The sequence below is a fragment of the Rhea americana genome, unplaced genomic scaffold, assembly GCF_003343005.1.
Source record: "Rhea americana isolate MKP2758 unplaced genomic scaffold, rheAme1 scaffold_13, whole genome shotgun sequence".
Classification (NCBI taxonomy): Eukaryota; Metazoa; Chordata; class Aves; order Rheiformes; family Rheidae; genus Rhea; species Rhea americana.
The window spans coordinates 1826210-1839153 of NW_028185372.1; the positions used below are offsets into that span (position 1 = coordinate 1826210).

Consider the following 12944-nt stretch of genomic DNA (forward strand, 5'->3'; position numbering starts at 1 on the left):
GGTACCTGTAAGTCATGGTCCTTCTGTTTGTCTGGAAAGTCGTGTAGCTCTTTAACGCAGGAAGAATATTATAAACCTGATGTTTATTTACTTTAATTACTCTGAAATAGTCATATTTTTCCTATGTGGTAGTCATATTTTTGCATAGCTGCTAATGTTTAAACATTCATTCTATTACTTCTTATGTCTTATTTAATTAGATGAAATGTATCTTTGGTTTTATAATGTTTTACTGTATTAAAAGGCTCTTTGCACCACATATTCATGGTGTTCTGATTCAGCTTTCTCGCGCTCATCTGTCAGGATGGTCCCACTCCGCTGCCACTGAAGTCAGGGCGACGTGGTGGGCTCCAGCTAGCTGTCACGAGGCCACGGTGTCCCTGCTGGGGACGGTACCACGGACACGGGTTTGGCCACCTTTGGGGGGTGGCAGGGCAGCGACCCTGCTGTCAAACCACTGTACCCCTGGTGGGACGGGGACTTCACAAGCCCTCAAGCTGCGTCGGCTCTTGGCTTATTTTTCTCCCCCTCCCTTCATCACCACCACCCTGAGACAAGCGCAGCTAGATTTCCACTTCTTCCCACTTCTGTCCCACCGGTGGTCGGCCAGTATAGAACCCATCCCTGCTTGTGTCTGCGGCACCGTGGCTGGTGTGGGGTGCTGGCGTGGGGCCGGCAGGCCTGGCAGTCGTAGCGTTGGGCCACACGCCAATGCCAGAGACAACGGTATCCTCGACATTGCTTTTCACCGCGGAAGCCTCTCCGTAGCCTCATTTACTATGGTTTGCACTGCTTCTCCTAGCTCCCCATCACCCAGGTGACCAACACCTGGAAACTGGTTAAGTGAACGTAGTGGTTTGCAGTTGCAGCCTGTTTCCTCTCAATGGCTTATCCGTGCTCAGGTCAGCTGGAAGCGCTGAGCAGGCCTCCGCGTGCAGCGGTGAATCCACGCCAGGAGAGCCAGCCAAGGCCGTGAACCCCCAGGCTCGCAACAGCATAAATCTGCGTGCGTTAAGGCAAATTTGTTACGGCCTCAGAAACAGTCCTTCATTAATAGGTTACTGAATGCTGATGAATATGCAACTAGTAGAAAGCTACGAAGCCTCTTGTGCAGTGTGTTCATTCCTGCCACTGTTGCTTTTCTTAAGGACCGGTACGAGCTAACGCATGCCAGATACGGGGGGTGCTTTCTTGCAAGACTGCCCGGAGCATATTATAAAGTCTGTCTAGAAGAGTGTATTTTCAGGAGATCAGTGAGCAGCGTGGTCCAGATAAGGAGGGCTGAAGGTCAGCAATAAGGATTTAAAAGGCCCCTAGCTCTCAGARACTGTCATGAAACCAGTTAACTGAACCACATCCAGCTGCCACCAGTCAATGCCGACAGGCCGGTCGTTACAGCAGTTTCAGTCAAGTCCTGCCAGGCTGCGTTTTTACGAGTGCTAGCTTCCAACCACAGTCACTCTGTCTGAGGATTAGCTTTTTCTGAAGCRTGTAGCGACCAGCAGATTTCCTTACGCTCCGGCAGTCTGCCCGGAGCGGCGGGAGCTACGTCTTCCGCAAAAGTGGCCACCGACTGCTTCTCAGGTGCTGCCGCAATGACGTTTCAGCGGTCCCAGTTTCAGCAATCCTGAACTTCACAGGTGACCTCGTAGTATACAAAACACATTGGATGGGCTTATATAGGTGCAAAACTACTTAATGAATAGCTTTCAGCTTCCTTTTGAAGCTACTGGCTCACAGCCGAGCCCTAACGATGCTGAGAAGCGTTAATTACCCCCTGCGGCGGCGCTCGCTCCCGGCTGGGTTTACCAGCTCGTTCACCACGTCTTCTCCTCGCACGCGTGTCCACGTAGAGGCATTGATGAAACACGTCTTTGCCAGTGTCCGTAGGGTGGCCGGCCGGCCGGCTAAGCGTGCTGAGAGGCGGGAGACGGCTCTGCCCAAGGGGAAGAAAAGTTTTAAGCAGATGGTGCCCGGCGTAATGTAAAATCCGTGGTGAGGCAAAGACGCCTCCGGTTCGCAGCAAGGTAAGAAAGGCCACGTTTCCTCTGGGTCTTGTTTGACACGACCGGGTGGCTCTGAGACGCCTCTCCTGCCCCCGGGGGAAGCAGGAGCCTGCTCTTCGCCCTGGGAGGAGACGAGACGCGGGGCGCGAGGCCTCACCCGCTCCCTTGGGCTGGCGCCGCTGAGCCCGTGGCCAAGACGCGAGGCGGCTCGTGGCTCTCGGAGCTGCCCGGGGATCGGCGCGGCTCGCCGCGGGCAGGACTGCTCCTCTCGCCAGCCGGGCCGCGTTAGGTAGGCAGACGCCGGCCTTAAAACCATCCCTTCTGGCACGGAGGGATGTGCCAGCGCTGGCGGGGTATTGCCACGGGGTAGAAGTTTAACTCCTTGCAGGCTTCTTGGCTTTTATTGACTTGAAGGCCTGCATTTATGCAGTAATATTGCAGCCCTGCAGTACTGGGGTGAAAAAGGGTAGGTTTTTAGTTAATGTGCTTTTGGCCTGCAATAATTATCATTTTGGTTGTGGGTTTCTGAAGCTTTCTTTTAAAACCAGCTGGAATGCAACATAACAGAGACCTGAACCATTAAGAATTATTTACTTTAGGGTCAAATAGTTCCTTATTACAGTGATCGCGAAGCACCCCAGATAAGCACTTCTGTATAAATCAAGACATTGGCAAAACAAATCTAATGTACAGGTACACAAGGAAACAGCTAATGATGCTGGAAGCGCAGCTGCTAGTCACAGCCCTTTGCTCACAGCAGCTCCGAATCTCCCTCAGGCGGCTGTTTCTCGGCTTTTAAGCGCCATCTGTTGAACATATTAAGCCCCGTGCAAGTGTCCAGCGCTGGAAAGCTTTGCTGGTGTCCTCAAACCAGTTAGCTCTGATCATATATCTCAGGCAGGAACTGGAAAAAAAAATCAAACCCATGCTGAGTTTAATTGTATTTTGTATCTTTATAGTCTCTAATTGCAAAGAGATCAGGGCAAACCAAAATGAAAGTCAGAGTTTCCAGGATTTCTTCATCATTAAAATGAAGTAGGCATCACTATCCACAGAGGCACTAACTCCAGCATAGTAGTTCAAAAATTCATCTTTTGTAACCTAGGAATGAAAAAAACAGATTTAAAACATTGCTACAGCTATATAGTGTGGCCCAAAGCAGAATGTTTATGTAACATATTCCCACATTTTGAAAATAATTCTTTTAGAGTTTCAGAGAAGTCTGATTTTTATGTCAAGTTGTCAGCTACTCTGACATTAGGACCTGTTGCTCCCCTGCATTTGATCCAAGGACACTGAGGTCAATGGAATGAGCTTCTTGCATTTGGAGACAGAGCAGTTGCTACATCCTGGAAAAATGAATATAAGAAAAGCTATTCTAATTATTGCTAAATATTAACAGCACAGTTTAGATGCCAGAAGAAAATTAAATTCGTTCAACACCAGCACCGGAATAATAATTAAAAAAAAAAAAGCTTAGTCAAGCGATTAAAAAAGGAGAAGCCAAAAAGAAATGCAGTTTGGAAATGTCTTAAGGAATAGATTTATGGCATGAGGTCAAAGCTACTCTAAAATGATAGACTATTTTTTTTAAGAAAATCTATGTAAAACAAATATCAAATTCTGAATGCTAGAAATATCATTAGAAAGTTAAAAAATGCAGGTGTCAGCAAAAATATTACAGATTTGCAATGAAAAAAATCCAAATTTGCCTCTGGAAAATAAACATTACTCATATTTTACCAAAATCTGTTTTTCCAAGAAAGCCAGTCCTAAGCTAACCTTCAGAATGCATTGCATTTCTTTTCTTTCTCATTTTTTTCTTGTTGCCAAGATTTTGAACAACGCCTGGATCCCACCACCGTTCTTCAGCTGCAGTTCCTGGTGGATTCAGCGGGAGCTCTGAAGGCTGCTGGAAAGCCTCACTCCAGCTTTCGTTGGACATACAGCCCCTACCCAGGCCCAGCTGAAAATGATACTGCTAAAGCCTTTCTATTACATACTGTTCAAGTTTCATGCTACACCTGTCAGTGTGAGAGCTCCCGATTTAAAACCAGCGTGGAAATCATTGGGACTTAAAAGTGTTCAGAGCAGAACTGGGGCAAACCAGCACAGCCTGAGGCTGCTTCAAATACTGAGGCAGCTACCAGCCATCTGAGGACTTTTCCTCAGCTCACTACAGCTTTCAATACAGCTCACTAGGCAACATGTTGTTTTTTTTTTTTTTTTTTTTCCCCTTAGTTTCCCCTCCTCAGCTGGATACGAGAAAGGACTTCTAGAGAAATAGGATGAGCTATGGTCACAGAGAAAGTCACAGAAAGTTTGCTATTGCTGAAGGCAGCAAGTTTCTCTCAGTGTTGTGTCTACCACAGAAAGCTATGCTTGCTCCTGCTGCTGCTCTAGGGCAGGCAGACAAAAAAAGCAGAAATCACCATGCATGCTCCTTTTGTCAGCTGATGACAGCAGATACTGTAAGCTCAGCTCTGAGATAACAAAGTTCAGTTCTGCCTACTCTGTTGTGAAGTTTTGAGTCAGTACTAGGTAGAAGCAACTTGGCTTTCATATTCCAATGTGCACACTTGGTTTCATCTGCAAAACCCTCAGCTTCCATTTGCCCTTGCTAAGACCTACAAAATCAACCAGCTTGGTGAATATACCTTGTGGTCTAATTTCAATAAATTTATGCTGCATGACAAACCAAGCAACAATTTTTGATCCTATGAAGCCAAATGTTTCTCTCTAGGCACAAAAATACAAAGCCAAAAAAATCACACTGAGACCCAAGGGGCAAAACTATGATGAAGTGAGAGATGTTGCAGGAATGCTGACAGTGTAGGATGCTGCAAGCGGTCACTCCGAAGGCATGGCCACAGGCAAGTTTGGGATGCCCACTGGACCTCTTGAGGTTCCAGCCGGGCAATGCAGCCCTCCTTACTTGTCCTTATCCAGTACGCACACCGATCTGGCAAGCAAGTTTGGGGAGGCCTAAGGAAGCCTTTTCCTTCTATGAGTGACAGGCGTCAGCCAGCGTTGTGAGTCAGAGCTCCTGCGCGCTGCCTGGCGGGATGGGCAGAGCTCAGCCCGCACGAATGGCTCTGCTGCAGGGCAGCCTGGAGCTGGTGACACAGCAGCAGGCAAAACATTTGCTTCTTGTGTTTCCCCACAACCACGCAGACTCAAATGTTCCTATGGTTTGTACCATCCTGTTTAACTTCTGTTGCACAATCAGAAACAAGAAATAGTGTTAGAATATGAAGCACCAACCAAGATCTTGTAATCTTGATTCTAGTGACAGATACGGTGGCATACATTGCCACCTACCTCCTGGTATCTGTCGTGTGCACCGTGCAACCACGAACTCGGCAGGATGCCCTGTACTGCTAAGCCTATCTACAGCATCTGCTGGGTCTGTACCCAGCACACAGCAACCTGCACCTTAGGACAGACTCCCAAAAATCATCTTCAGCTCTCCGCAATGCAGTATCCCTGGCAGAGCAGGACCCTGAAGTGCTAAGTGGTGGCTTTAAGCACCTGCCTTGCTGTGCCTTGGTGCCCGGTCGCTCTAGCTTGTCTTTGTCCTCTGCAAAGTGCGTCCTCTGAAGTTCAGGTGTGTGTGCCCACTGTATGATCATGGCTGTACAGGTTTCAGTAAAGATTTTCCTACTCAGCAGTTAATACAATGCCTATGTTTCTTCCATAAATTTGCACACATATTAATCAAATAACTTGTCTTACAGCACAACTTGTATTCTACATTTGTTTACGAGTAAAATATGTTACAGGTTCATCTTTCCTAGATTGTTTTCTTTTTCCTGAAAGCAATACACCTCTTCTGTAGTTACCAATTTTTCCTCAGGTTGCTCCAGGAGCAATTCTGTCCCCATGGAAGTGAAAGGAAATCCTGTCACTGACCTCAAAGCAACTTGAAGCAAGCACTTGGAAATGTGCTCTGTGCAAATTTTCAAAATGATAAAATTATGAAAACCCGCCTTCTGACTACACTTAGAAAATGTGTCCAGCGAGTCTTGCGATCTACATTAGGCAGACCTGAAGCACCAGGACCTGCTCTGAGAGCATTCGTAAGCGCCTCAGCCACAGTTCACGCCACCAGGGCGAGCGCCCGGCCCTCGCCCGAGCACGGGCCGGTCTGAGCTCTCCTCATTCACATCTTACAGGCCCCACCACAAAACCCCATTAGTCAGCTCCGTGCAGAACAGGGAGGGAAACGCCACCCTGAAGCACCGAGCGTTCGTCAGCCGTGACAGGCTTAAACCCAGGTGCGCAGAGGCCAGTGACAAAGCTGCTGCTGACTTTAAAAAGGTGCAGTTAGGGCCAGTGCCATCATTTGACATGAGTGCTGCTCCTGCTGACACAAAATCCTTCTGAAAAGGTGTACTGCATTTAGGATTATGTAAAATTGCAAAGGGTTAGTACAGAACAGACAAACTGCTTAGAATTAGTTATTCAGATTAAAATTTACACAGGGCTTGATTAAAAGTCAGCACAACAGATCACTGTGGAGTTCAAAACATTTAGATAATATATGTCACTTGGAAATAATTTTCATTTTCATTTTGTGATTCCCACAGTCCAGCAACATTACTTTCTTTTTATTTGGAACATACTAGGTGGGTAACATGACAGTCTGCTGTGGAGTCAATTAATAAATGAGAAAGAAATGGGTCCTACATACAGTGCCAATACATACAAAACCTCTGATGGCAAGTTTGTTTTTCATGTAAGGCACATAGATACCTCAGTAGCATCCCAGTAGGTAATGACTCCTCTTATGACTGATGACAAACATCATAGAGAGACTCTTTCCACCAGTGTTAACCAGTGTGCAAGTTTCTAGAGACTTATGGATCAAGGGAAACATTGATCTTGCACAGCCTTTGCTAAGAAATTGCAGGTACCTGTTGCTTGTACTGAGAGCTCATGTTTAAACAAAATGGAAAGCACAGTTTGTGTAAGACCAGCCGATCAAGCTTTGAGGACTTCTCTGGAGTCATAGGTTGGCCATAAGTCAGCATAAGTACAAAAAGTAGTAAGTAACTTTTGTTACAGCCATGTATAGACGACAGCTACCACATTGGTAAATGTTCCAGGACCAGTGAGAAGAAAAGGCTGTAACACATGTACGCCCCTTTGAAGGTGAGCTTAGAGTATAGAAAGAAGGGAACCAAAGGAAAAGAAAAGACGTAATCAGATCCACAGAGAACTGGACCAAGGCATGCACACAAAAATGCTGACACAGCTGTAAGCAGCAGAGGGGAAAAAATTGGTTTTTATAAAGACTTTAGCATTTATATTGGTCCCTGTCTCCCCTTTTTCATTTGTTTCCTCCAGCAGCTTCCCAGCACTGGGAACTCGCACGGTCCCAGCACTGAGCTGAACACTTATGCCGTTGCTCACGTGTGAGGCACAAGAAGCTGAGAGGCACCATGGAGCTGGGGGAGAGGGAGGTATGTGACCTCTGTGTCACATACTGACATAGCTGAGCGCTGTAGAGGTTGGTCCCTCATGGGACAGACTTATAACTGTCTGCCCAAACCAAAGCCTTCCAGAATATTTCCTCCTCTTACATCCTCTGTCAAGCAGAGCTGTAGCTAACAGTGGAAGTAGGGATACACTCAGGAACCACTGGAACTTACTGCAGACAGCAGAGAAGAAAGGAAAAGCTTGTCTCAGAGAAGAAAAGACAGGTCAGGGATGCAGGAAGAAAAAGCAAAGGTCTACCGAGTGGCTGGCTGCCAGGTCTGCTCTCCAAGAAAGCTGCTGATGCTCCGAGGGGGTGCCTACCAAAGCAGTGCCGCTGACAGCTATCTCTGCAGCTTGGCTGTAACCTGCACAGTGCCTGGAAGCTGCAGTTATGGAAAATGAGCATATACTTAATCATATGGACCTACAAAAAGTGGAAATAAAGTCTTGTTCCTTTAACCATACAATTAGAGTTTCCAAGCGTTTTTCATCATGACGATAAAATAGACATCAGTGTCTATTGAAGCGCTGACTCCTGCATAGTAGTTCATGAATTCTTCTGTTGTGACCTGAGATAGAAGGATTTAAAACAGGAAAATGAACCTTCATTTTCTTCATGTTGTAATAGAAAAAAACTACACATTCAAAAAAAAAATCTAAATTAAACCTTAACATCTGCTATTTCATATTATTGCCGGTGAAAAGGAACCCAATAGGAAGAATGAAAGCACTGAAAATTTGCAGAAGTTACTGCAGAATTTGCAAAACTTCTTCATTAGAAATAGAGCTCTTGTCCCCCAGGTATGCTTAGATGGGAATTAAAGATGCACAATTAAATTAATCTTACCAAGAATTGAAGTTAAAATGAGTGATTCTCAAAAATACAAATATTGTTATGCAGTTTTTACACTGATGCTATCATTTGGTTGTTGGTTGCTAAATTTAATTTTTAAAAATTGACACTTAGTCTGGTTACTTTTATTAACAGATTTAACTCCAAAATGTACACTAAAAGTATTCAAAACTCTTTGGGAATTTGAAAGACTTTTTAAATGAGACCTGTGTGGAACAGTGATATTTTATCTCTGGTGAATGTATATAAAACTCTTAGCTATTTATCTATGTTGCACCAGAAATCTAATCCATTTTTATTAAGGATATTGCAATTTTTAAAAATTAAATTTAGCACCTACTACAAATAGTAGCCTTAATTCTTGAACCATATAGGTCATTCTTTGAATAAAACATCACATATAAAAATATTTTCCCCTATAATATTTTGCCTTGTGCACTTGAGAGCTAGAAAAAATGTGTGACAGTCAGAAGAACTGACCATTTTAGCCTATCCTACCATTACAAGCATCCTAGACCCTGGCTGTTTCAGAGGTACTCAGCAAGATTACTGAGAAGAGGCCCTTTCTACATTTCTAGCAGCTGCAAAGCCATGAGGCATTTCAGCTAAAACCGTTCTAGGTTTTCTCACTTGGTCAGCTATCTTCTTCTAGTCTTTTGTAGGAATCATTTGAAATCATTTGTCAGCAAAATCCAGATCAAGTAAGTCTTCAGTGCTAAAGTCAGGGAATGTAGCTCCACTTCAGGTAGAAGTCACATCTGGACAATTAATCTAACATGTCTTTGGTTTTTACTAGTGACATGGCAGATTTAGGCACAGGAAAGCCATGTTCAGTTCTCAAATGAAACTGCATCTGGTGGGCTAATGTCAGGATTGCTAAACAAAAGGTAGGGGTGGTCAGAGTAACTCTTCCATTAGCTCAAAATCTGCAGCATTTACAAAGTACAAGGCATTGTGGAGGCCAGTTAGAGATACAGTGGCACTAAGTTTGTCAAGGATCATTTTGGGAACTCATCTTGTTTAATGTTTTCATGTATGACCTCAGCACAACAAAGCAGGAGCGTTCTGCTGAAGTTTGCCAGAAGCCGCTGCTGCTGCAGAGAAGGAAGGCGACAAACCACAGAACTGGGTAACTCTGAGGATGGCGTAACAGAAAGGGGGATGAAATTCAGCTCTACCAAGTGCAAAGTCATGCCCAGGGGATATAAAAACTAATACCTCTCTACAAACTGAGAACTTGCCTGTTGGAAACAAAAGAAGTGGAAGATTTGGGTAGAGTAGCCAAGCATTAGACTGGCAACAGTCACCAGTGTAATGCAGCTGTGAAAAGCCAGGTGCAACCTAAGCAAGACTGTTTCAGAAGAGACAGGGAAGTGTTAAAAACATTGCAGAAAGTTCTGATGAAGCCTTATCTGGCTCATTATTATGAACAGCTTGGACTGAAGATATGGACATGGAAATAGCAGACACATCCAGGCTCGCTGAGTTGGTCAGACATATGCAAATTTGGGTCAAAAAACTTTGCAGACACATATTGAGGGGAAAAAGAAGTCTGAATGGCTTGGAAATTGAGAAGGTTATGAAGTGGATGCATGAGAAGTCCATTGCAGAGGGTGATCAGGCTCTGTACTTGAACTGGAAAACCTCAGCTGAGCGGTAGGCAAGGCCTCCCCATCCTTCCCCAGGCCAGCAGTTCCTCGCGGCACAATTCTCTCAGCTGCCTCAGGTCCCTTTGGCAGCCCCTTTCCAGCCTCTGCTTCAGCTAGAGCTGTGGTTTTTCTCTTTTTTCTACTCTAACCCTAATCTTCTATTCAATTCTCTCTGGATAAATCCATATCTATTATGCAGTGATTCCCAAGCCACTGGTCTAAATAATTACACATACTATAGAAGTGCTAAACATAAAGTATTTCAGGAAACATGCTTCTGAACTAGGTCCTGGTTTTTATTCTCCTGAGAAGTGAGAAATCTTCCAGTTTACAGAGATTTTGAAAATTAGCAATTGTGGTGGGTTAGTTTGAAGATATGCTTAGTGTTGCTTATAAAAGTAGAGTCATAAAGCCTACAAGCCTGTAAATGCAATCCCTTGCCTAGCTTTCGCATCTCCTGCAGATTATTTTTGCCTCTGAATGCCTAAGCAAGCTTCACTAATAGTCCTAAGCATTGAATATTCACCTGCTTTTCTGTCTCCCATGAATGTGACACAAATGCCCTGCAGCTGCACATTTGGTACTGGCATCATTATCACATTTAATAATTTTAGCTGTGAGTCAAATGTTGTATTCATGGTTGCACATCAGATGTTTCACTTACCTTCCCATCCTTGTCATAGGGTGAATCAAAATTATCTAGAAAGGACCTGAATACTTGATCTTCTGTCCAGTCTCCATTCTGATATTTAGGATGATGTTTTGCATTGTAAACCCCCCGCAAGTCTTCAATTGTTATGATACCATCTCCAGTTTTATCTAACTTCCTAAATGCCTGCATGATTATTTCTTTTCTGGCATTCGACATGGGAGGCTGTAAAGAAATATTAACAGATCCATTTGATTTCTGCCAACTACTTGCCCAATTCCAAATTCAAGTCGCTGCTGTTGTTTTCAGTAACTCTAGTTCAAGCACTTGGGACAGCAAACTACTGATAGTTTACATTGTCTGTGCGACATAAAGCACAATATATTATCAAAAATCAGTAAAATGGAGTTTATTCAGTATCTATCAAAAGGCTAGTAAGTAGACAAATAGAGAAAAAGTGTTTCCTGGAATATTTTTCTATACCATCAATTTTAATTATTTTAACAACAGTAAACAGTAAATATTTTCTCTTCTTTAGCTGTTTAGATATCAGCAGAACAAAAGATCCCCAACCAAAGTCAGTCATGCTGTGTTTAATTAGAGAAAACTCTCACTGGATTAGCTTATGTTATAAGGAGATAGAAAACAAGTGAGATTAATGGACAGAACCTCATAGGACCTGAACTGCAACATAGGTGGAATTTAGGTACTTAAGACAGCAATTTGTTAAAAAAGAAAAAAAAATCACAATCATTTATTTACTAGGAGCCTTAGGTTTTGTCAATAAATTGCAGAGGCATGTTAGGTTCTGAGCTCTCTTAACTACAAAAGGGTCATTTAGGACAATTTTTAGTATATGCATTAGCATATGAAGATGGAATATTTTAACTTCTCAAGAGTTACTGACATTTTAAATACAACTGTAGATTTTGCTAATTACTAATATGAGTATCACTACTCTATTTAGCTAGCACTGACCATGTTCATCTAATGATGAAACAGGGCTCTTTCTCCATTTAGTGCAATAATACCATAAATTCTCATACTTACTCTTAGTGTAACAAGAAACTCATCAAAGTCAATTGTTCCACTGCCATCTTTATCAAATATCCGGAAAATCTCTTGTGCTTCTTCCTTGTCTATCATCATAGCATAATCATTTAATCCTTTCACAAACTCTTTGAAATCAAGGGTCCTGCTGTTGTCATCATCCATAATCCGAAATACTCTGTGGAAATGTGTAATTTGAAGTTAGTAGAACAGAAAACGTAGAGAATGATGCAGCAATTTAAATGCCAAAGCATGAGGCCACTGGACTGACCACTACAGTCTTTGGAGGACAAAGAAAAAAAGAAAAAAAGAAAAAAAGAAAGCCAAACAATGAAGATCTCCAGAGGTCCCTTCCGACCTCAACCATTTTGTGATTCTGCAAATTTGACTTCTTAGACTCACCTGCCAAGTCCTTTAATGCCTGCAGATCCCCTTGCTAAACACCGCAGCCGAAGTCTTTCTACTGGGTCCGTGGTTTTAGTTAGACTTCTTTTGGCCTGGATTGCCATCTCACGGTCATGCCTTGCTGTGCCTGGCATCTGGAAGACCAAACCTCCCATATAGCATGGATTCACATATACAACACATAGTACTGAAAACTGTCTTAATATATCGAGTATCACAAATCCTTGACCTGTAAGGGACCTTCTACTGAGAAATGCTTTATGCCCGTCTTGCAAATACTTAGGTACTCTGTTAGTTTTTCAGAGTTTGGGCTGGAGTTCTGATTCATCACAGCATCTTGTTTTGATACTTCACATCAGTCGTAACTGAAGTATTAGTTTAGACACTGCTGTGAGTTAAGGGAATGACCTGGACCCGTGTATTTGCATGCTTTCCTAACTCAAGCCATTGACAGAGTCTGTTGAGCTCTGCTTTGGACTTGGCAGGATTAAAGAGTTAGTAGAGAAGAGCTCAGGGAAGGCTTCCCCAGCACATCTGCAAGTCTAAAGAAATTTATACAAGGAGAGAAACCAAGCTGCCGTCCCTTGCAAAAGGTCGTCAGGACAGAGGGGGCAGCTCCCACCTCGAGCTTCATGTGGAGTAAGTGGTCTGGACTGAAGCTAGAGCTGCGAGGAGAGGCCTGGTGACTGAGTCCAATGGATGAATAATCAGAGCATTTGGGGCTGGCAGCTCTCTCACAAGGATGTGATTTGACCCTCTTCTGTTTCCTTTTACTTATATCCTTTTCTCAGAAGGGGAAATTGTCAGAGGAACTGAACTTTTTTCTTTTCACAGAGTGAAAATAATTGCTT

At 43.6% G+C, this 12944-nt stretch overlaps 1 protein-coding gene across 2 annotated transcripts; it reads right to left on the reverse strand.

The window, feature by feature from the left end:
• Positions 1-2902: 2902 nt before the first annotated feature.
• Positions 2903-12227, reverse strand: CAPSL (calcyphosine like). 2 transcript variants are annotated; one of them, XM_085326258.1, is made up of 4 exons: positions 12091-12227; positions 11689-11866; positions 10654-10863; positions 2903-3107 (listed from the first exon to the last, which is right to left on the reverse strand). In XM_085326258.1, exons 1-4 carry the CDS (start codon positions 12225-12227, stop codon positions 3006-3008), a joined length of 627 nt encoding a protein of 208 aa, XP_085182384.1. In that variant the 3' UTR covers positions 2903-3005. The 2 variants fall into 2 exon arrangements, with proteins under 2 accessions (XP_085182384.1, XP_085182383.1); XM_085326257.1 differs by lacking the exon at positions 2903-3107 and adding an exon at positions 7955-8056.
• Between the last annotated feature and the right edge of the window lie 717 nt (positions 12228-12944).